The sequence below is a fragment of the Schistocerca serialis genome, chromosome 1 (genome assembly GCF_023864345.2).
Source record: "Schistocerca serialis cubense isolate TAMUIC-IGC-003099 chromosome 1, iqSchSeri2.2, whole genome shotgun sequence".
In the NCBI taxonomy this organism is placed as follows: Eukaryota; Metazoa; Arthropoda; class Insecta; order Orthoptera; family Acrididae; genus Schistocerca; species Schistocerca serialis.
The window spans coordinates 1,123,642,043-1,123,667,927 of NC_064638.1; the positions used below are offsets into that span (position 1 = coordinate 1,123,642,043).

At 40.3% G+C, this 25,885-nt stretch overlaps 1 protein-coding gene across 2 annotated transcripts in view; it reads right to left on the reverse strand.

Moving 5' to 3' along the window:
• Nucleotides 1–25,349, reverse strand: part of LOC126416846 (uncharacterized) — a 128,297-nt gene extending 102,948 nt beyond the window's left edge. For both annotated transcript variants that reach the window (XM_050084732.1, XM_050084740.1), the window contains exons 1-2: nt 19,399–25,349; nt 19,216–19,315 (exon numbers count right to left, since the gene is read on the reverse strand). In XM_050084732.1, the coding sequence (XP_049940689.1) occupies nt 19,216–19,315; nt 19,399–25,312 (6,014 nt within the window). In that variant the 5' untranslated portion in view covers nt 25,313–25,349. The remainder of the gene's footprint in view (nt 1–19,215; nt 19,316–19,398) is intronic.
• Nucleotides 25,350–25,885: the final 536 nt, after the last annotated feature.

The window sequence follows — 25,885 nt, forward strand, 5'->3', positions numbered from 1 at the left end:
CTTTTTTTGGTGACACTTCGTGGGTACGCAACTCGAATTTCATTAGTTTTGCCACTAGAACGCATTAAAATTGTGGAGGACAGGCAGAATACACTTAAGGGCATTGTTCCATCTCGTGCAACAGAGAAACGTGGGTTCACCACTTTGATCCTGAGACAAAACAACAGTCACAGCAATGGAAACATCCTAAATCCCCTAACCCAAAAAAATTCCAGGAGCAAAAATCAGCCAGTAAGGTGACAGCATCAGTCTTCTGGGATGGGTAATTATGGTGTATTACTTGCAAAAGGGTGAACTACCAATGCATCTTACTATTGCAACCTCCTGCTTCATTTGAGAGAAGAGATAAAGAAAAGAAGGTGCGGAAAATTGGCACACGGAGTTCTTTTGCATCAGGACAATTAACTGGCGCACAGAGCCCTCGCAATACTGGAAACTCTGCACGACTGTGTGTTCGAAATGTTATGTCATCCACCATATTCTCCAGATTTGGCTTCATCAGACTTTTTTTCTTTTACCAAACCTAAAAAAAAAAGACCTCAAAGGACGATGATTTGACAATGATAATGTAGTGACTGATGCTGTGAATGCTTGGTTGGACTCGAAATCAAAGACCTTTTATTTGAATAGTTTACAGAAGATATCTGAATGTACCCGCAAGGGTATTAGTGTACACTGGTATAATATTGAAAAATAAGTATTTGTTGTCTGGGAAACATGGATAAATTGGCAACAGCAGATAATGCACGGCAACAGCAGATAATGCACCAAGACCAAGAAATCACAAAATTTATTTCCTTGTTACTTTGGATTTATCAAGATCCAATCATTACTATGTTGTGATATACAGAGGAGCTACAGAAATTGAAAACTGCAAAAACAACTTTAATAGAAAATAACATGGACTGAAATTAGACAAGTTGGGTATCTTAGTGTTAAATAAAGCAAACAGTAGGAACTCTTCCCCACTATAAGCGCCATAACACATCTTGGCATGACTCCGCAATCTTAGGCAGGGGTCAGCTAGCAAAACTTGTTTGTGTTTGAAACTGATACCTTAGTCTTTATAGCCATTGCTAAAGTGGCCAATGCTAGGAGATGAGTCAATAGGCACAAAAAATATGCCTTGGAACAAGGCCCAAAGGTATCAATGACGCAAGTCCATATATTTCCATGTCATACTTTAATCACTTCCTTGAAATTTCCTCATTAAATAAGATAGATAATTGGATGTTGGCTCCCCCAACGTATATCTTTGGTGAAAAGCTCTCAGGTATCCAGCCGGGTCGCAGTGTTTAGATGCTATGATGTTCCAACAAGTCTCCTCCAGCACTACACTGCCACACCCTGCACAGGCCATACACTGGTTGGCCGAGTGCAAGCCCTCACTCGTTGTCTTCTGGCAGTGTCAAGATATGTGGATGCTACATTACTTACAGTAGCGGTGTGCCACCCTCCACCAGGCTACTTGTGACCAGGTACTGTCTGGCCAGTGGGCAGTGGGGGGGGCTGGATGCTGCGGTAGTGTGTGTAGTGGGTGCGCTGTTCGCATCTCTGTGTGGGCATTCTGGCCGCCGCATTTTACGAATTGGACAGAGCTGGACACAAATCTTGTCACATTGCCACAATGTGGAAATCCACGCCACACTTAGCTGGTACCCTTCATCTCTATTGGCCAGTTTCTTGTGAACTCTTTATATTAATGGATTCCTTTATGACGGTCCCAATAGCATATTTCAAAACTTTACCAGAAGATGATGAGTATGACACTAGTCGAAATGTCGCGGTATTTTAACACTACCACCCGGCTAGACACCCCAAGAGCTTTTTGCCAACAGATAAGCAAAAGTTTCTATTTTTTTCATGAAGGAATTCCTACTTTCCACCTATCCATATACGGCATTGCCACCATATTTATCAGAAGAAACTTGCTGACAAAAAGAGTCAGAAACCCTGAACTGCAATCTACAGGCACATACAGTGACTTACGTAGTAATGACAGAAATCTAGCCAGCTAACAAATGACCACTCACAATAAGCTTAGGAACGTCTCTTTTTAACAAGTGACCACTCACAATAAGCTTAGGAACATTCCATTTCTGCAGTACTCACTTTCTGCAGTATTCACGCAATATGTAGCAAGCTGCATAAGAGCGTAATTCATGAACACTGCATGGTGGTGACTGTATCTCAGGCACTATCCAGCTCAGCACTATGCAAGGCCCTGCATTACAGATTTTTTAAGTCAGTGCAAATTTACAAAAATTTGCAGTGTATTCTTGGAATCTGTATAATGGTCTGTGAAGTATAGATTCACATAGAAATCCCTCAACAAAAGACAAGTTGTAATACTTGTGGAAAATGAAGGACAATCACCACTAAGAATATCTCAACTGAACAGCAGACTGACTGCTGAAGAGAGGGTGGGAATTACTTACTAAACATGTGAACATGTGTGCATAACAATTTTATCTGAATTAGTGAAAGAGTGCTCTGTTGATTCAGGAATCACACTGACTTAATATGTATTGGAGATTTATCAGGTAGCACTGACAAACAAAATTCCTACTACTGAATGCACATCACATCATGGGTTATGGGAGGCTCAATGATCATTCCGAAAAAGAGATGATAATACTTACTTACGCACCAGCTGTAGAAATGAAATGAAATGAGCGTATGGCATTGATGGCCGGGGGGCCCCACCCGGGGAAGTTCGACCGCCGAGTGCGAATCTTCTTTCAGTCGACGCCACATTGGGCGACTCACGTGCCAGTGATGAGGATGAAATGATGACGAGGACAACACAACACCCAGTCCAAGAGTGGGTAAAATCTCCAAGAGTGGGTAAAATCTCCAACCCGGCCGGGAATTGAACCCGCGCCTACTGGATGGGACGCAAGCACATTACCGTCCAGCTATGCAGGTGGACGGCACCACCTGTCATTAAGCCCATGTCAGGGAAGCAAGAATCCTCAGCACTGGCTTTGCCTGAAAGATCCTGACACTTGGTGCACGTACAGGAGAAGTGCAACATATGACCACATACATTTTTTACCTGCAGCAGTAACGAATGAAATTAAACCTATATTTAGAGATCTTTGTAAAGATATTGTTTTGATGGTATTTTATGCTTCAATGGTGGTGCAACAAGAAAACTGGATACCTTGGAAGTATTTGGCATAAAATCTAGTGGAAATACTGCAAAATCCTTGTGCAAATATTTAGACTCTGCAAAGCAGAAATTGATAATTTAAAATGCAAAAAAGAAGCCAGACAGAAAAGAAGAGGGACCTACAGAAGAAAAGATCAGTTTGATTCAGATGATGCTCAGAATGGTGCAGGCAAATATTAGTGGTAAGTAATTCTCATCAATAACTACCGTATTTACTCGAATCTAAGCCGCACATTTTTTCCGGTTTTTGTAATCCAAATAACCGCATGCGGCTTAGAATCAAGTGCAAAGTAAGCAGAAGTTCTGAAAAATGTTGGTAGGTGCCAATACAACTAATTTCTGCAGTCGAATATATGTAGCGCTACACAGGCATGCTTTGTAGGCACAAAGATAAATACTGGCGCCAAAACCTCTGCGCCAGTAAATAAATTTTTAAAAAAAGATAGGTGGAAGACGAGCTTTTTTTCTCCGCCCCGAGTTTCAACCACTGCATTTTCATACATTATCCAACGAAGTAAATACAAATTCTGTATTGTTCATCTTCGAACGTAGCAGAATTTCATGTACTACAAAAATCCGATTAGCAAGACTGTTTAGGATGTTTGTCAATATGGCCAACTCTACGTTCTGAATTTTTTCCTACCTGTGAGAAGAGTTGTTGTTGTTGTTGTTGTTGTGGTCTTCAGTCCTGAGACTGGTTTGATGCAGCTCTCCATGCTACTCTATCCTGTGCAAGCTTCTTCATTTCCCAGTACCTACTGCAACCTACATCCTTCTGAATCTGCTTAGTGTATTCATCTCTTGGTCTACCTCTACGATTTTTACCCTCCACGCTGCCCTCAAATACTAAATTGGTGATCCCTTGATGCCTCAGAACATGTCCTACCAACTGATCCCTTCTTCTGGTCAAGTTGTGCGACAAACTTCTCTTCTCCCCCATCCTATTCAATACTTCCTCATTAGTTATGTGATCTACCCATCTAATCTTCAGCATTCTTCTGTAGCACCACATTTCGAAAGCTTCTATTCCCTTCTTGTCCAATCTATTTATCGTCCATGTTTCACTTCCATACATGGCTACACTCCATACAAATACTTTCAGAAATGACTTCCTGACACTTAAATCTATACTCTATGTTAACAAATTTCTCTTCTTCAGAAACGCTTTCCTTGTCTTTGCCAGTCTACATTTCATATCCTCTCTACTTCGACCATTATCAGTTATTTTGCTCCCCAAATAGCAAAACTCCTTTACTACTTTAAGTGTCTCATTTCCTATCTAATTCCCTCAGCATCACCCGACTTAATTAGACTACATTCCATTATCCTTGTTTTGCTTTTGTTGATGTTCATCTTATATCCTCCTTTTAAGACACTGTCCATTCCGTTCAACTGCTCTTCCAAGTCCTTTGCTGTCTCTGACAGAATTACAATGTCATCGGCGAACCTCAAAATTTTTATTTCTTCTCCATGAATTTTAATACCTACTCTGAATTTTTCTTTTGTTTCCTTTACTGCTTGCTCAATAAACAGATTGAACAACATCGGGAAGAGGCTACAACCCTGTCTTATTCCCTTCCCAACCACTGCTTCCCTTTCATGCCTCTCGACTCATAACTGCCATCTGGTTTCTGTACAAATTGTAAATAGCCTTTCGCTCCCTGTATTTTACCCCTGCCACCTTTAGAATTTGAAAGAGAGTATTCCAGTCAACATAGTCAAAAGCTTTCTCTAAGTCTACAAATGCTAGAAATGTAGGTTGCCTTTCCTTAATCTTTCTTCTAAGATAAGTCGTAAGGTCAGTATTGCCTCACGTGTTCCAGTGTTTCTACGGAATCCCAACTGATCTTCCCCGAGGTTGGCTTCTACTAGTTTTTCCATTCGTCTGTAAAGAATTCGTGTTAGTATTTTGCAGCTGTGACTTATTAAACTGATAGTTCGGTAATTTTCACATCTGTCAACACCTGCTTTCTTTGGGATTGGAATTATTATATTCTTCTTGAAGTCTGAGGGTATTTCGCCTGTTTCATACTTCTCGCTCACCAGATGGTAGAGTTTTGTCAGGACTGGCTCTACCAAGGCCGTCAGTAGTTCCAATGGAATGTTGTCTACTCCGGGGGCCTTGTTTCAACTCAGGTCTTTCAGTGCTCTGTCAAACTCTTCACGCAGTGTCATATCTCCCATTTCACCTTCATCTACATCCTCTTCCATTTCCATAATATTGTCCTCAAGTACATCGCCCTTGGATAGACCCTCTATATACTCCTTCCACCTTTCTGCTTTCCCTTCTTTGCTTAGAACTGGGTTTCCATCTGAGCTCTTGATATTCATACAAGTCGTTCTCTTATCTCCAAATTCCATTTCCATAATATTGTCCTCAATTACATCGCCCTTGTATAGACCCTCTATATACTCCTTCCACCTTTCTGCTTTCCCTTCTTTGCTTAGAACTGGGTTTCCATCTGAACTCTTGATATTCATACAAGTCGTTCTCTTATCTCCAAAGAGATGGTTGCTAATAGGAACCTGATGAAACGTGAATCACATGCAGTATTCTCTTCACCATAAGAATAATATGAATTATAAACATTTTGCCATGTATTCTTTCGCATTTGCTGCTATCTCATTTAAATCCTGTCTGCCTAATAAACTACGAAACTAGAGTGAGACAACAGCAAACGCGGAAGAATATATGTATCGTGTCATGTTTATATTCGTATTATTCTTATGCCTAATAGTGATACAGTCAGAAATGAAGCACGGCAACTGACTAGATTTTTAAATCTAAGATGACTAATTTCTGTGCAGAATTTGATGTACTAAAGAAGCGGCCGCAAAGATTTTCAAACGGAGAAAAATTTTCACCTAACTCTCGTTCAGAACATGTTCTATCATACGCAGTCTATTACTTGGTTCTTGTTGATCATTATCAAAGAAAGCAGCAGCGTAAGTAATAACAAATAGCAGTGTCTTGCCATTGTTTCGCTAATGAGACGATTCCTCTCTCTCTCACTCTCTCTCTTTTTTTTTTTTTTTTTTTTTTTTTTTTTTTTTTTTTTTTTAAGCGGCGGTAGCGCGCACAAAAGCAAGCTGTGCCGCGAGCGGCGACAGGCCGTAAACACGCACTATCAGAATGCGACAAACAATGCATGAAACAGTACAGTAATGCATTTTCAGCTTAGAGTGATGTGAACACCTATAACAAAGAAAACAGCACTTATCAGATCAAAGCAAAATAAGCAATCGATTCAAACCAGACGGAGCACGTGAAAAAGGAAGGGTACTCGTATAAATATGGATGGAGCGCCTGACGCATAGCAATGGGTACCTGGCAAAGCTTAAATGCGAAGCTTATGACTCAAACCAAACTACTGTCGCTGTATCGTCATTCATTCGACATAAATTGTGTCTCATATTGCAATGGACCAACTTTGTTTCGATATGGAGGTGCGGCCTAAAACTTTTCTCTCCCCTTGAATTTCGAGTCGCAAATTTCAGGTGCGGCTTAGATTCGGGAATTTTTTTTTTTTATCCCCTCTTTATTTCGAGTCTCATTTTTCAGGTGCGGCTTAGATTCCAGTGCGCCTTAGATTCGAGTAAATATGGTATACTAAAACTGCAACACTAAATTTTAAATTGATTTTTCTCAAAACTACATTTTTTGACTTTCAGGTACCATTATTTTCTAAACTAATTTGGTTAGAAATATGAAATTTTGTCAATTCGTACTCAGAATGGTAATAAATTATAACAAGTATATTGAGAACCAAGACCCCAACGAAACTGTTTTATAATAATTAATTTATTAAAAAATGTGGAATATTATTAGAGAAAGAATATAAAAATTCTCCAAATCCATAAGAGGTATTTAGTTCATTTTACTTTGTGTGTGTGTGTGTGTGTGTGTGTGTGTGTGTGTGTGTGTGTGTGTTAAAAAAAACAGGCAGAATACGCTGCTGCGGCCGGAAACACCTATATAAGACATTAAGTACCAGGCGCAGTTGTTAGATCAGATACTGCTCCTACAATGGCAGGTTCTCAAGATTTAAGTGGAGTTGAACGTGGTGTTATAGTCGGCGCACGAGCAGTGGGACACAGCATCTCCGAGGTAGTGATGAAGTGGGGGTTTTCCCGTACGACCATTTCACGTATGTAATGTGAATATCATGAATCCGATAAGATATCAAATCTCTGAGACTGCTGCGGCTGGGAAAAGATCCTGCAAGAACGGGACCAACGATGACTGAAGAGAATTGTTCAATGTGACAGAAGTGCAACCTTTCCACAAATTGATGCAGATTTCAATGCTGGGCCACCAATAAAGGTCAGCGTATGAACCATTCAACGATACATCATCAATGTGGGCTTCCGGAACCAAGGGACCACTCATGTACCATTGATGACTGCACGACACAAAGCTTCACGCCTTGCCTGGGCCTGTCAATACTGACACTGGACTGTTGATAACTGGAGACATTTTGTCTGGCTGGAGGAGACTCTTTTCAAATTGTATCGAGTGGACATGTACGAGTATGGAGAAAACCTCATGAATCCATGGAGCCTGCATCTCAGCAGGGGACTGTTCAAGTTGGTGGAGGCTCTATAATGTTGTGGGGCATGTGCAGTTGGAGTGATATGGGGCCCTTGCTACATTTAGAAATGAATCTGACAGGTGGCATGTACATAAGCATCCTGTCTGATCACCTGCGTCCGTTCAAGTCCGTTGTGCATTTCAATGGACTTTTATCAGTTCCAGCAGGACAGTGAACCCCATATGTCCAGAGTAGCTACAGTGTGCCTCCAGGAACACTCTCTGAGTTCAAATACTTCTGCTGACCACCAAACTCCCCAGAAATGAACATTATTGAGCATATCTGGGATGCCTTGCAACAGAAGACATCTCCACCCTCTCGTACTGTTATGGATTTATGGGCAGCGCTGCAGGATTCAGGGTGTCAATTCCCTCTAGCACTACTTCAGGCATTAGTCGAGTCTGTGCCACGTTGTATGGTGGCACTTCTGTGTGTTCACAGGGGGGCATACACGATATGAGACAAGTGTGTGTGTGTGTGTGTGTGTGTGTGTGTGTGTTTTCATTGTTGTAACACTTATATTTCTTTTGAAAAGTGTACCTAGTTAAAGGATAAAATAGCATTGGCAGAATAGGGATAAAAATTGTCTTCCATCTCCCCTTTAGAAAGTAGGAAGACAATAAAGCAAACTCAGAGGGTGGATGGAGGGGTGGGGGTGGGGGGACAAAGTTAAGTATTCACTCACAAAGCTCTTCCACATTGTCAACAAGCTCTTTCATTACTGTCACGAGTGAAAATCACATAATATCTTGAAACCGTACCTACCTGTGAAGACAGAAGCTGAAAAGTAAATGTATAATTTAAAATACACACAAAGACAAAAATAAATGAATACATGACAGCACTCGATAAAAATCATCTTTAAAAATTCCATTATAAACTGATGTCAAAGTCACACTGAGGAAACAGTTTGCAGTCAGGACTAAGAGGCATAAAAATTTGTAATATTTAAACTTCAACAGAATTCTACACAACTTTCATTCATCTGTTTTATTTATAGTTTTTACCGTTTTATAATTGTTTCAAAATAATAGACTCTCATGAAAGTGTAGCTGATTACCCAGAGTTGCCCAGTTCCATATTTTTGTGTCATTTCTTTCGCTCTTCCACCCGACCAGTAGGGGTGATATACCATTAATACCGTGACAAAATCAGTCAACGACCCAGAAGGCCTTTGGACATGACACTAAAATACGTCATTTTCGATTATTTTCAGTATGAGCATTCACTTCAATCTCACATCATGGCAGTACTAGGAAAGACTCTTCCCCTTTCACTTTGAGTGTTCTTCCAGATAGCAAATGATACATGTTTGGCTGAAAATACTCCACGAAATCCACAGATATGGTTTCCATGTCACCCCAATCCCATTCCCATCAAACCAAGGCAGTGAATTTTCACTGGAATCACCACTACACAATCTAGCAACATCAAAAACTATAATGTGACAATTATTTTAATGTGACAACTCCTTCCCAACCAAACCCCACTACTGGCACTCTTTTATTCCCTCCCTAGTTATTTTCCCAATTTGGTTGAAATTTCTCCAGGTGTTCCACAAGTTAGCCAGGAACATACACACATACATCTATTTATATATTCTATTACAATGAAAACAATAAATTTTTGACAATACAATGTAATCGGATAGATAAAAAACCTACTCACCAAGCAGCAACAGAACACGCACATAAAAAGTTATAATTATGCAAGCTTTTGGAGCCAGTGGCTCTTTCTCCAGGCAGAAAGGTTGAAGGGGAAGGAAGAGGGGCGAAGGAGATGTCTAGGAAAAGGGGTAGATTTTGGAAAAGTCACCCAGAATCACGGGTCGGGGGAGACTTTCTGGACGGGATGAGAAAGAAGGACTCCTTCCTTCTCATCCCATCCGGCAAGTCTCCCATGACCTGTGGTTCCAGGTGGCTTTTCCGAAATCTATCTCTTTTTATAGACCTATACAGCCCTTTTCCTTCACCTCTTTTCATTCCCCTTCAAACCTCCTGGCTCTGGAAGCTTGCATAATTTTTACCTTGCCACCATTTGGAGAGTATATCTTTTATTTAACCAATAACATTCATATATTTTGTATATTTAAATAACCGTGTGCAGCTGTAATGTGTATTTATTTATGGACAACCAGTTTGGGACAAGAAACCTATCAAGCCACCGACATACTAACAAGATGATATAAGAAATAATACAAGTGAAAATAATTATGGTGAACCATTGTATACAGCAGATACACTTTACATCAGATTTCTGCCGCCACTATCGAGTTTCTTGTGGGACTTAGTGCCATAGCACTGTCAACCTGTTGTCCACACAAGGCACTGTCCAAATCCTGATGGAGGGCAACAGGTCACATCCTGTGCACAGCAGTCACCGGGAACCGCCGCAGAGGGCATGTGTAGGGCTGAGTCGCTAGAAGAGGCTGTGCCCCGATACAAAATAGGTACACAACACCACACAGTGCCATTGATGACACAGCAGTGGCCAACTGAGGCTGATGGCCGCCCTTTGGCCTGTAGTCATCACCTGACAGAAGAAGGCGGCCACGAGCAAGTGCCAGCGAGGTCAACAAAGTGAGGTGTGCTTGCCCCAATGAGCTAGTGACGCAATATGTATTTAAAGTTGAATAAGTGCTTTTCTTTTGGTCAACAGTGTTTCCACGGGGCCCCTGAGACCACAGTCACCACCACTCACCCACCTGAGTGCAACTGCACTCAACAGAGTTGTTTCAAGAAAGCTGACGTCGCCACGGGGGACAGAAGAGTGTGTCGCACCCTCCACAGTGCAATTGGACATTGCACTGTGGAGGGTCCAACACACTCTTCTGTCTCTCGTGGTGACGTCAGCCAGTGATAACGTGGGCTGAGGGAGACTATTCTGTTCTTTTGTGGTGACAATCATGAAACTGAGAGTAGGGGACATCATGATTACTGAGTTACTGTTTTGAGATCAGAAGAGCTGATGGATGTCTCTCAGTTTAAGGGTAATTCTAAAGATGAATGACTAGACTCTGTGTGACGTACACAGTGCAATTTGCTTGGGCATTCTTCCACTTGTGTAGAATCTGTGGCAGTTGTTTGTTTTACACATAACTGTTTTGGCCAAATGGCCAGGCAGTGTAGAGAGCCCAAGTGGCTCATAATTAGACAGAAGTAGTGAGTGTGGTAGTATAAGTAGGTATGGAGTGTTCTGTCCCTGTTATTGTTGAATTATTAGTACTAAGTTTATAAAAATTATTAAGGGTGATGCACTGGTGAAATCAGAGACACAGTGTCACTGGTGAGGAATTTAGGCAGTTATCAGTTAATCAGGTAGCTCACTTGAGGGCTCTGAATATGGCGAAAACACAGGCAACAATTATAACAGAGATATAGCAAGCAGGAAAGTGGATGGTTTTTCTGTGAACAGTTGAGCATAATTTCAAAAAGGCATAATGAAGCCATAGAGGATTTTGTGGGTAGGATTAGGAAACATAATGTGCGTGTACATGAGTTATCAGATAATGATGAAGTGAACAAGGTGTTGCAGGAAGCTGAGCAACGGGTACTTGATGCTCTCCTTAAAGGTTTAGCACCTGAGATATCTATGAGGATGTGCACTGGTACGTCATGCAGCAGTTAGATTAGATTGGAATATGAAGAAACTGATGTTTCATCAGGTGTAAGGGGTCAGAGAAATGTGTTTGCATCAAATGTAAAATTTGTTAATTGTAGACATAGGGGGCCTGTGCAGAGGCAATGATGCCAGCCACAGAGCAATAGGTTTGGTATGAATTACCAGTGGCTTAACAGGAACAGTAAAAGAGGTGGAATGGATAGGTAGCAGGGGTATAGAAGTAATGGTAGGGCTGGTTTGAGTGTTAATAAGCACCCATTAAACTTATGAGGGAACCCCACACCTATCAAAAGGCATTTCCAGTAAAAGTAAATGCAGTGAAAATGAATGAAAAGGTGGAATGTGCTATAGTATGTGTAATAGGTGGTATAGAGTATAAGTTTTTGTTGGACAGTGGGGCACACATGTCGCTGGCCTAAAGAGATTTAGTGGGTGAGAGGTGATGGGACTGACCATGTTATCTAGAATTGTGTTTCATGAGAAGGTGAGGCATTTAAAGGGGATCAAGACGACACAGATGGAGGAACTGTTATTAGAATTTCAAGACTTGTTCTTTCAGAAAGGAGCATTGCCTGCAACATCCGTAATGCAACACAGGATATCAATAGGGAATAATGCACTGCTTTATTGCAGGCTATACAGAATACCACTGTCCCTGAAATTGATTTGGGAGTTTGTCAATCAGCAACTGGCTGATGGTGTAATAGAAGAGAGTAATAGCCCTTGGGGGGTGGGCATTGTGACGGTGTCGAAGAGTCTACGGAGTGTTGTCTTTGCTGCCTACGCAATGTAACGGTATATGTTTCTTTTAAAAGCTCATTGAAGAGTTTTTACATATTATGATTTTTGGAAATAATTTATATAACGTGTATTTTTTACTTTTAATGTTGAATGAGCTGTGAACAGAGCAACATGGCTGTGCAAACGCTTCACTGTGAGTGGATAATCACTGCGTGCCTGCACCAATTTTCATTTTAACTATCTTATAAGATGATGACAATAAATGATTTTCAGTGGAGAGAGAAAAAAATAATAATGTGATTTTAATCCGATTATTTTGCAAAGTTACTTTAGCTGCTGAAGTCATAAAAATAATACTCAAGAGTGAAGTTAAAATAGTTTACAGTCTACAAAATACAGAATTGGCAAAGGAAATTGTACCATATTGACAGTATTCGGTCAAAAAGTACACCAGTGCAGAAGTGAGTTGCAACACAGTCAGCCGCAGGCACGCAAGAGTGTTATGTACTGCGAACAAGAGTTGTAGCAATAGCCAACGCTGTAATAAACTAGTAGAAGGATGGAAGCCTTTCCTCACTTGCCACCAGGGAATGTTTTGAATTTGTGTCTTAAGCCCCAAACGAACATAGCTTACAGTGTACAAGTACTCAGGCATTCATGTATTAAAATATTCTAGTCTCAGTATATCACACCCTCCACTTCGAGTCTGTGACACCCAAAGTAACATTTTGGAATGCAGTACAGGGTCCACTGTTTGACCTCAGGACAGGGCAGCCTGACCTGAGTCATGAAAGAGCCGCTGTTGGAACAGAGAGCTGCCTGTTTGCTGGGGGGAGGTAACAGCTGCCCCAGTGAAATTTCAGCTGCGTTGCTATGCTGTCATCACGGCTGCAGCTGGAGACTTTGCTGACGGTGCCATTCGAGTCACGCCACGCTCAGTCCCGCTCTTTGCGCTGTTAACAATGCCGAATATCTATTGTTTTGCATGAGAGGGAGTAAACTGTTCCTGATGTACTATGGCCGAGTGCCGGAATAAAGAAGTTAATTAAACAAATATACTGTCGCCCTGAAATCTCATTTCACTCACCACAGGTGAGGCCATCTAACATATACATCTATTGGAAACTGAGTTGCCTCACTGATCATTAAGTATTCAGCCATTCATGTACTAAAATATTCTTGTCTCAGTATCACAGCCTGTATCACAAGCCCGTGACAATATATTGAAAATTCAGTTGCATTACTGGAGTGAAAGACCTATTAACAAAAATAGTAACTGATTTATTAAACAATGGAAAATTCAGGATGGAATGTAACAATACGAAAGAAGGAAAGTTGCTACTCACCATTTAGCGGAGATGCTGAGTCATGATAGGCACAATGAAAAGATTCACACAATCACAGCTTTCGGCCGTTAAGGCCTTTGTCAGCAGTAGACACACATACACACACGCATACTCACGCAAGCGCAACTTGTACACACGTCTGCATTCTGAGACTCAGAAACTACATAGTGAGCAGCAACACCAGCGCATGATGGAAGTGGTGACTGGGTGGGGGTAAGGAGGAGGCTGGGGCAAGGAGGGGGAGGGATAGTATGGTGGGAATGGCGGACAGTGAAGTGTTGCAGTTTAGACGGAAGGCAGGAGAGAAGGTGCGAAGGGGAGAGGGGGTAAGTAGCAGAAAGGAGAGAAATAAAAATAAATCAAAAGACTGGGTCTGGTGGTGAAATGAAGGCTATGTAGTGCTGGAATGGTAACAGGGAGGGGGCTGGATGGGTAAGGACAGTGACTAACGAAGGGTGAGGACGGGAGGGTTACAGGAACATAGGATGTATTGCAGGGAAAGTTCCCACCCGTGCAATTCAGAAAAGTTGGTGATGGTGGGACGGATCCATATGGCACAGGCTGTGAAGCAGTCACTGAAATGAGGGGTATCATGTTTGGCAGTGTGTTCAGCTACAGGGTGGTCCACTTGTCTTTTTGGCCACAGTTTGTCGGTGGCCGTTCGTGTGGACAGACAGCTTGTTGGTTGTCATGCCTACATAGAATGCAGAACAGTGGTTGCAGCTTAGCTTGTAAATCACATGACTGGTTTCACAGGTAGCCCTGCCTTTGATAGGATATCCCATCGTGTGTGTGTGTGTGTGTGTGTGTGTCTACTGCTGACAAAGGCCTTAATGGCTGAAAGTTATGATTGTGTGAATCTTTTTATTGTGCCTATTGCGACTGAGCATCTCCGCTATATGGTGAGTAGCAACTTTCCTTCTCTCGTATTGTAAGTGATTTATTAGATTTACAAAGTATATGCATAAGAAAGTAACGGGAGAAATCTAATACAACATAGCAGCATAAATGCAACAAAAAATGAATTACTAAATGGATTAAACAATCTTATAATTCTTGACAGCAACTCTTAAGAGGATCACATCTGCTTGCTACTACAGCAATGGGGCAGGCAGGGGTTTGAACTACATGCAATATTCTAAGGTTATTTTACATCATCATAATGCAAAGCTATCTGGATACCAACTATATATAGATACACACACACACACACACACACACACACACACACACACACACTGGAGAATTATAATGTACATGGTGCTCCAGCCCACCCTCCCTTAAAAAGGCATAGCATCATTTGTGGTAACTGTGACATATTAATATTATTACCAAACTATCAATATAGGTAAAAACTGAATGCAGCTTGCTATAGAGAAAGGGACTTTGCACATGATATGTAACTGTTTATTAACAAACTAGTCTAAAAAATATCAATTAACAGAAGTGTATTAGCATGAATAGATTGTTACTGTTTTAGCCACATTATACGTTTCATGGCAGAGCACAATGAGCTCAGTTGTGTAGTACTGATTCCTGGAAAGAATCACTTCACTTAAACTAGCACAGCATATAGTAATTCATATGTGTTATGTTATCGAATCTGAAACCTTATGTCGCTCAGCTCAGTGAGAAGATATGTAATGTAACAGAATTTCTGAGCGCACTGTTGCCTTTGCCACCTGAGTGACAAAGTATATACATTATATATAAAAACAAAGATGAAGTGACTTACCGAACGAAAGCGCTGGCAGGTCGATAGACACACAAACAAACACAAACATACACACAAAATTCAAGCTTTTGCAACAAACTGTTGCCTCATCAGGAAAGAGGGAAGGAGAGGGGAAGACGAAAGGAAGTGGGTTTTAAGGGAGAGGGTAAGGAGTCATTCCAATCCCGGGAGCCTAAGGTAAGTCTTTCCGCTCCCGGGATTGGAATGACTCCTTACCCTCTCCCTTAAAACCCACTTCCTTTCGTCTTCCCCTCTCCTTCCCTCTTTCCTGATGAGGCAACAGTTTGTTGCGAAAGCTTGAATTTTGTGTGTATGTTTGTGTGTCTATCGACCTGCCAGCGCTTTCGTTCGGTAAGTCACTTCATCTTTGTTTTTATATATAATTTTTCCCACGTGGAATGTTTCCCTCTATTATAAAGTATATATATTTCTATAAAAATTCATTACTGAGTTTTCACACATTATGATTTTGGAAATAATTACAAATTGTGTATTTTTTATGTTTTGTGTTGAAAGACTGGGGATCAGAGCAACATAGCTGTGTGTACTTCGCTGTGAGTGGACAGTTGTTGCACTGGTCAAAAAGACAATGTTAGCTGACAGCCAGCAATCATGAGAAGATACCCCTGTGCCCATTTCCCTTTTCACACTAAAAAAATACATAGGAAACTCTTTGCATTTAACTTTGAAAATGTTTGCTCTGTATGTTGCATCTCACATTGAAAGGTTATCTGACACATGATCTAACTGTAGGAGGTCTATATACATTCTAATTGAAGTGTAATAGTTTAGATGTTGATGATAAATGACTTTCAGTAGAGACAAATAAAATAATAATTATGTAATTTTAACCAGATTACTTTGCAAAGTGATTTTAGTTGTTGAAGTTTAACCCAGATAACCCTGACGTCCTTCTGGAAGGACGACGTAACTCACAGTTGAAATTATTTGTTTTTGCGAGTAACGCATTGCTGCAACGGACTGTGACACATTGTTATATGAAGTAGGCAGTGTCAGTTGCGTGCTGCGACAGTCAATTTGACGCTGTCGGTCATAGTGAGTGAGAAACAGTGTCTTGAAAATAGGGCCGATTTTACCATGAACGAACTGACTGACCTTGTCATCGATGGGTATGTATATTTTCTTTCATACTGCGTCAATAATTCTGAAACTTGTCATATAACATCTTAAAAAGTTAACCTATATTATTTAGGGGTTCATATTACGATAGAAAGTTTTCGTGAGTTGTAATTCAATAATGTTTTCAACCGTCCTTCCAGAAGGACGTCAGGGTAATATGTTGTCATTTTGTATTCACAGAATACGATGTACACTTATGGAACTTTTGGACATGTTAGAATCAAAAGATGAGGTAATACCTAATACTGGTGTGAATGTAACATTACACCTCCTATAGATTCAACTGATGAGGTAACAAATGAAAATTCGAGTGCTGAAGAAAATCCAAGTGTAGATAAATTACCAGCAAGTCAGCTCAATGCTGCTGCGCTACATGACCTAAAAGAGAGGGGCGTGGAAGCAACAGGAACAATAAGAGGAAACAGAGTTAAGAATTGTACTCTATCATCCGTCGATAAAATGATAAAAGAAAATAGAGGATCATATGAAATTGGTTCTGACTCAGCATCCGGTATTTCCATTGTACGTTGAAATAACAACAATATTGTTACTGTAGCCACCAACTTTGACAGAGTGCAACCACTACACTCTGTAGCAAGATTTTCCAGGGAACAAAAGAAAAGGATTAGCGTGCTTCAACCTAACTTATTACAATCCTACACTACTCATATGGGAAGCATAGATTGAGCTGACCAAAATGTATCCCTATATAGATGTTCTATAAGAGGGAAAAAGTGGTATTTCCCGATTATTGCACATTTTATAGACATTGCAGAGCAAAATGCCTGGGATCTTTACAAGCACAACGAAGAACCCGTAGATCATCTGACATTTCATCATCGAATTGTCACTGCAATTCTTGAAAGTTACAAAAGAGTCACTACCAGCAGAGGACGTCCGGTAAGAGGGCAAAACTAGATTCTAGATTTGATGGAAGAGAACATTATGTTGCTGCATTACCAACGGACGAGATAACAAAAAAGAAGAAGCAGCTGAAATGTCGAAGTTGCCACAATAAACTACTACTATGTGCGTAAAATGTAACGAACCACTTCATGTTTGTTGCTTTTTGTCTTATCATACTAGTGCATAAAATATGGGTATATGGTTATTTTCTTAGTATTTTTCATTTTTTAGCTGTTGTAGCCCATAATTCAAATTTATTTATGTCTATTTGAAAATATAGAAACCAAAACAAGTTAATTGTGCAATGTCATATACTTTAAAAACATGTTCCCTTATTGTCCTGACGTCCTTCTGGAAGGACGCCCATTTTTGGAAATACCAAATAAAAATAAATACTCAAAATTGTTTTTACTTTCTTCCTTACAACCTTGTGAATGAATGTAGATAAGATATAAATCAATTTTGAAAAACAAATAATTCAGGACTATCTGGGTTAAAAATAATACTCAAAAGTGATGTTACAATATTTTTAAAGCTACAAAATGTGGCAAGGACAAAGAATATATTGATTTGTTGGCCTACTGAAGTGAACGATTTATCAATGAAAATAATAACTAATTTATTAGAGTTATGAAGTACATGTACAAGAAAGTAAAGGAAAATATCAAAGAATCCAATGAAATATATATTACTGAATAGATTAAAGACTCTTAGAATTCTCAATAGTGCCTACAGTCAAGACAGCATAAGAAGATCCCCGATGGCTTGCAGTGCTGTTGCCAGCTTTCAACTGTGAAGCACTAACGGCTGCAGGCCGTTTACGGAGCTACGACAAAAATGAAGCATTACCATAGAAATGTTTAAAAAATTGCTTTAAGTTATTGGGTGAGGTAGGTCCGTGAAGCTGCCGCACCCAGCCTGCTGCAACTGTCAGCAATGAACTTACACTGACTCAACTATAGTAGGAGGATCATCTCTGGTGTCTAATATAACAACAAGAATATACAAAATACTAAAGTAATGTCATCGAAATACGAGAACTATCTGTATGCAACCTAACAAATATTTCCAAAAAGAACTTGTTTGCAAAGCAAAATCATACTGATGTACAACTATATAATTAAACATATAGATGCAGAAGAAACACAATGTTCGTGAAACCAGCCAATGGTCACATAAATCATGGTGTACCACAGCACTTTCATCGTATATTACTAATGCATCCCCCCCTCCCACAAATACCTGAGAAACAAAAATATACAGAGAGTATTTAAACTGAGTTAGGGGCACTGAATGGACCAATGATGATAAACTGAAAGATGACAATACGACATGTAATGATAGTGAAAACCAGTTGGAAATGCTGAACCAACAATATACTGAATATGTTGTGACAAAGGACAATTTGTTTCAGGTTGGGACTGAAACTCGTGTCTCTTGTTTTCTGTACACAGTTGCTTTAATCATTAGGCTATCTGAGCATACTTGCAGGAACAATTCAAATTTTCATTTTGTTTACACTGCAGGTTCCGGATTACTGATTGGTCTTTACACGTAATTTCAAGCCACTGCATAATAACTGATTACATTCCAATCAACCCGTTCATTTCATCCATATAATTTGGCCCATTACATCCCTTGCACCAGGGTACAATTATGTCTTTCACCAAATCTGTTCCCCTGGTGGAGCTATTTCCACAAAATGCAGCACCTATAATTGTAATGTTTGGAAATCATCAGTGATAATTAAAATTTGAGTCAGGGCTGGAAGTGTGCTTAGATATTATAATCGTTAAGGCAACTACTCGGGAAAAGAAAAGATCTGGGTTCATACCCCGGCAGACACAAATTTTCTATAATTACAACCCATTCATAATACAAAGTATTGTTACAGAATTGACAAATTCAAATACGGCTTGCCTCCACTGAAATAAAGATGTCACATTAAGGTTACTGTACCTTGAAGCTGCTTCATTAGACTGCTGCTGAGTACTGCTATTTGAGTCTTCTTCCCGTACACTGCCTATCAGAGCATATGTCATCAAATCATCTCCAGAATCTGAAAAAGAATAATATAAATACTTTTGTCACTATTATGAATGTGTGTGGCAGTGAATAAAAGTACATGAAACTAGAGTTTACCTGTTACAGAGGCATCTTCGCGCATCTTCTTCAAAAGTGAGCATGCTGCACCCTGCAGACTGTCCCTGCGATCTCTGACAGCCATCGAGTCACTGCTGTTACGCACATGACCTAAATCACACTTTTCCTTTTTGTGTTTCACAGTTTCTCCCTCCACTTGTGTGCCAGAAGAAGAGCACTTTTTTGATGGATTCTGAGACACACTTTCTCTTTTATGACTAGATTTATGGCGCATATCTTTCAGCCTCGAAACAGGAGTTCCTCTTTTAGTTACACTCTCTACTGTTACTGACGAGCTCAATTTGGAAGGTGGTCGAGGAGATTTCAATGGCAACCTTCTAGGTTTCGTACCATCAGTTGAAGGTCTTCTAGGTGGAGCCCTGGAAGGTGTCACACTACGATCACGTTGAAATGTGCTACTTCTCGGTGACCCTTTGACTCCATGTCTGTATTTACTCATTATTTTATCAGGTGACTGAAACAGCCTTTTAGTTTTATTAGAAGCTCTACTTTCTGATGCCTTTAATGATTTATCACCTATTCGATGCTTGTAACTAGAATTTGTATGCTTTACTTGTCCTTCTCTTCTACGCTCACTGCTTGTCTTACTACCAGAATGTCCACTGTGGTGTTCCTTCTTAGAAGAATGCTTTAAGTGTAAAGACCCCTGGACCGATACAGAACCTCCTGCCTTTGTATGAGACACACTTCTTTCTTCCTCATGAACTAAAGGCACTGTTGCCGATTTGGATGTTAAATCAGGCTCATTGGTTGATCTGTTCAAAACCCTGGGACTCACTTTTTCTGGAGAGATACTGAGTAAATCAAAAAATCCAGTAACACTAAGCGTATGAGAGCCCGCTTCATCCATAAGTGTAAAAGTGGTATCAGATAAATCTTCAGATTCCTTCTGCTGCATACGGGGGCCGTTCCCTTCGTATTTGATAATTACATACATATTACTGCTATCTGCAGAGTTATTATACACAAACGAAGGTTGATGGTCTTCATTGTCTTTTACATCATTTTCAGAACTGTCCACATTAAGATGTTGGGCATCTGGATTGTTTTTTGAAGTATTCTGCATTTCATTTTGCTCGACAGCTCTGTCGTGGTAAATGCTATCAACAGAGGATCTGGTAAATGACTCCTCAATACTTTCTTTCCTCAATTCTGTACACGTCTTGACTGTGGTAATGTCTGCACGGACAAGTTCTCCTTCCATATTCAATGGCTGGATGACTTCACTTCTTTTTTCTTCACTTTCAGGAACATTGTGATGACGGGTACCTGAATTTTTTTCTAAAGTATCCTGTACTTTAACTTTCTCTACAATAACAGGGTCCCCAACAATTTTGTCATGTTCACTAACTGTGTTACCGACAATGGATTTGGCCAAACAAACCTTACTGCTTTCACTCCTTGACTTTGTTGATTTCTTTGCTTTAGAAGAATCTTGTTCTTTGTTATGGTCTCTCTTTACATCCAAAGGCTGGCTGCCTTGGTCATTTCTTTCATTTCTCCCCACAACACAATGCTGGTGAACACTTGAAAAGTCTTTTGGAGTATCCTGTACATTACATTTCTCTGCAACAATCATATTGCCAGAAATATTACTGAGCTCGTTACACTTGTTATCAACAACAGATTTGGTCAAGTGGTCTTTAGTATTTTCCTTAGCCAATTTCTTTGATTTCTTTACAGACACAGCATCTTTTTCTCTGTTGCATTCTGCACCTTCCTTATTCAGTGACTTCCTGGTATTTTCATGCTTTTTTCTTTGGCTCATGTGGTCCTTGGCATTTACTTCCTTTCCAGAAGTTTTGTGTGTCACGTCTTCAGGTTTTTTGTTAGTGGCTCTCCTGTTGTCTTCTTCCACCTCTTGTAAACTGTGGACTTCATTTTGTATGGAATATGTAGCTATCTCTTTCCCTACTTCTTCAACACCTGTCATATTGTAAGCCTCTGGTTTCATTGACGTTTCATTGCTATTTCCATTTTTCTTACTACTTGTTCGTGCAGAACCACCATGACCTTTATGTGACACTTCACAGTCCTTTTTCTCATCACTATTAACCAACTCATTTTCATCTTCCATCACAGAACGTTTATTTGGAACAGTACAGTCTTTGTGACTTTTACTTTTTTCATTTTGTGAGCCTATTGTAACCTCAGCAGTATCAATTTCCTGAGACAACTGTGCAACACCGTGTGGTGGTTGACGTACTGTGCATTCTATCACATCGTCATCACCATTCGGAGGACCCTGGGCGTGAGCACTTAAATGAGACTCACTGAAACTTTTAGTCTCTGATTCCTTACTATGTGCCATTCTGTTCACCTGTGGGTTCTGTGCTTCCACCCACAATCTTTCAGCAATAATATCGACAGATATTCCTTGTCTCCTGAGTAAAATACCCTTCTGAGGTGTTACAGTAACAGTCAAACTTTCAGTTCCACGATCAGTAGTTGACACGGACTTAGAAGCAGGTGATTCTTCAGAGCTCCTGATTACTGTACTAACATTTTCAATCACAACTGAGTCTTTTTCTGTCAGCAGCGGCTCCTCACAGCCAACGTTTTGAACAACACTCATTTCCAAAGTGGCAGTTTCCTTAGTAGTAACAGCCTCACACAAAACTTTTTCATTCTTTTCTTTCTCAATGACGGTCTGGTTAGTCTTTTTTCTACGTTTATCTTTCTTCATCACTTCTTTTATCTTGGTGCCTTTTACAGTATCAGAGGTCCCTCCTTTCAGTTTTGCCATCATACGGTTCTTTTTCTTTTCAAGTTCAGAACTGACTGTAAGATCAAATGCAGAATGAGAAATTCTGCGTTTTGTACGTATATCTGGCTCTACAACACTTCTAGTAATATTATGCTTCTTACTGCTTCCTTTTATGGTGGCACCATGAGTTGGGGTGTCCTGCTGACCAACAGGAATTTCCAAAATTTTTGCAGTCTTCACAGGATTGTTACATGCACTTTCCTTTCTATGAGAATTTTTGTTCTCAGACTGTAGTTTTTCAGCATCATTTCGTCTTTCTTCTTCTTCTTCTTTTCCTCTCTCCACTATGTTGATAGTTTCGTTTTGGCATTCCTTGTCTGTGGAAGAGCTAGCTGCAATACTTTGTTTACTTCCCGTCACAGAATTTGCTGATGTGACAGGCGCTGTATGATGATGATTCGTGGCACTTTCAGAACCCTCCTCTAGTATTTGTGAGTCATTTATCTTATCATTTGTTTGCTTCTTGTCACTTTCTTCTGTATCTGTACTGTGTACGACTGCTTCAGCACTAACGTCTGCTTTGTTGGTGGTCTGTGTATCTCCTCCCACTGTCAGCATATCTCGGCTGGGATCACTGCTGTAAGTAACTAATGTTACTTGCTGTTCTGGCTGAATCACTGAACCATCTTCTTCTGTTATAGAGATACAAACTTCCTGAGATTCGACTATCTCTTTACGACACACAGCTGACGATCGTTTAATTTCCAGTCGGTCAGGACTATCAGCTGATTCTATCCTGTTACATTCATCAATCAACACTTGCTCCAATGTTCTAGATGGTGAATGTGATGGTTTATAATACGAGGAGCATGAGGAGTAGTCAGTGGGTCTGCTCGCATATGATGTTGGACTGTTTAGCTCAGCTGAGTGTGGCGTCACAGCAATATTAGGTGTAGGAGGGAAGTTTGGAGTTGGGATCATAGACAAGTCGATTGAAGGTTGCTCACGGAGGAAGTTTGAAATTGGAGTATCTAATAATGTGCTTGGACTCATGATACGGGGTGTAATTGGAACCTGAAACCCTGTGCCAACAATGCTATTCGTTGGGCTTACTTTCTGTGGAGTTTCCAGGGCAGCGGTGGAGATAAATGCCTCCATAACATTTACCTCCTTACACACACTTTGTATAGTTACACAGCGTGAATCTTTACTTTCGCTACTGCTGGCAACGGAAGTCGTATCAGTAACTGGGGCAGCTGATACGCTTACTTTTGTGTTTGCTTCTGTTTTAGTGTGGTCCGTCTCACTATCATCCATTTCAGAGTTTAACTCATTTCTCTCCAAAGAAGAGGAAGCTCCTAAACCTCTGTCAGAATCATTAGCCAAGCTGGAAGCATTATCACCATTTCCTCCCTTTGTATTTTTTCCTTTCGATTTCTTTTCTTTACCTGTCGTACAATGTTTAATTTTCTGTCTTTTCCTAGGAGTCCCATCAACAACTCCTGACACTTTTCTTTTCCGGTTTCTAGAACTCTGCTTTGTTGAGGTTTCTTTAGGATGTACAAATTTGGAAATTCCTCCCTGTTCACTAGCGGAACAGGTTTCCTCTGGTTCCAATTCTACAGTTTTCTCACTATTTGTAGCAAACTTCTCTTCAAGATTATCAGAAGTTTTTGCAGGAACAGTACTTGCATCAGCTAATAAAACTGCAGATTTATCTGAATTTTGTTTTGGCTCCAGGTTTCCACTGGTCACTGGGACATTCTCTGTACTTTCATTTGTACTGTCCAGAGTTTTTTTCCCCACTGCACCTTCCTCCACATCGATCACAGAGACACTAATGTCTTCTTCAGGTGGAAGTCCACTTTCAGTCTGTTTGTTTCCAATTTCTTCCACCAGACTCTCCAACCTCGACTCCACCAACCTCGCTTCTTCCTCAGTCTCCTTATCCACCTTCTTTTTGTTCCTCTTCACTGTTTTCTTTTTCACATCTGATTTCTTAACACTTACTTCATAATCCTGTGCCACAATGGCACGGAGATCTGCATCCCAAGCTCTCCTCTTGGTCTCTTTAGACTTACTGTAGTTCAAGATACTTTTTCTCCATACAGCAAGTGCTCCTTCCTGATTACTCGCAGGTGTTTCACATTTGTCTGAATCATTTTTCTGATTATCATCTGATTCCAATACAACTTCCAAAGGAGATGACGGTCGGTCATCAGAATTATGGTCCTCTCCTGCAGGAGCACTAATACTCTGACCTGCACTGATGAGATCATTATTTTCCTCTCTTGTTGGACTCACTAGGAGAGGTGAAGTATTACCAAATATGAGACCTGCTCCAGTAACCCTCTCCCAGTCACCAGAAAGCTTTGGGGTTGGAGTCCTCGTGGCAATGGGGACTGTCAGAGTTGGTGTCAACATATCAGAGTGCTGTCTGGTGGTCAGAAGGTCCGGCGATTTGAAAAGACTAGAACGAACATTTTTTGCCTGTTGGATCCTGCAGTCACTGCTGCTGTCAGGGCTGCAGGAAGTATTAGCATCATGTGCCGTGTCCTTCGGAGCAGAATTTGAACGCCTCTTTAATAAAGAATCTGTAACTGATTTTGGTGGTGTGCCAAAATCCAGTGCACGAATGTGACTTGTACGTCTCCTTGGCGTGCTGAGACTGAGTCGGCCACCAGCCACTGTGGATGTTCTACGAACAAGGGGCGTCTGCCGAGGCTTACAATCAGAACCCGACTTTTCTGTAGTGTTCTTATTTATATCCGGTCCTACAACATGTGGTGTCTGCCGTGGCTTACGAGCAGTGTCACCAGTATCAGATTTTTGTTTTATACTACCACTTGCATCTGGATCCACTGGCCTCTCATTTGAACACATGACACTATTAATACCAGCATCGCTTACAGGTTTCCGAAGTGAATTATTAGCATCTAAATGTGTACTGACTTTTGTATCATTATGTACTTGTGACAGATCTTTGTCTTTTACCACCTCCTGACTTTTATGTCGGAAAACTATATCCGAACAACTTTCTGTTGATTTTACAGAAGAATTAATGCTACTTGCAACTTGAATTCTAGAATCTAATGTGAGTGGAACTTCTTTGGTAGCACCAAACTCGTGTGAATCATGGTATGATATATCAGGTATGCTTAAAGAGATTCCTTGTGCACCTTTCATTACTATTATAGAACTTTCTGAAGCTAAATTATTTTCATTTTTTTGTGTGGTTTCATTGCCTTTTTTCAAGGTCGTGGAAATTTTCTTTGAGCTCTCTGCTGCCACAGCTGTTTTTTTCTTTTCATGGGCTGACACAATCTTTTTTGACCCGGACTTCTTTTTAGCTTTCTTTTTGGAAGAAGATGATTTTTTCTTCGTATTTTTTTTGTTTCCAGTGACTGCAGGGTCTACAGCTTCTGCAACTTCTTGTTTATTCACCACATCTGTTTTTATTAGGTTCCTGAGGACAATATTCTCTCCAGTACCTATAATTGTTTCAAAATTTGTTATTAATATATGGATTAAATACAACAACAAGATATAATACGAGATACAATATATTCGTATGATGCTCCTGAATGTTAATAAAGGCAAAAATGCATTTTATGGCAATGTTCATCATGCATCACTAAGAGTTGAGTTGTTGCAGAACTTCACATTCTTCAGTTCATGCAAGGATCAATTGATACTACTTTTGTGGCTTTAGTATTATTTAATCATTAATTATTAAGAGAGCTTACCCCTGAAACAAAT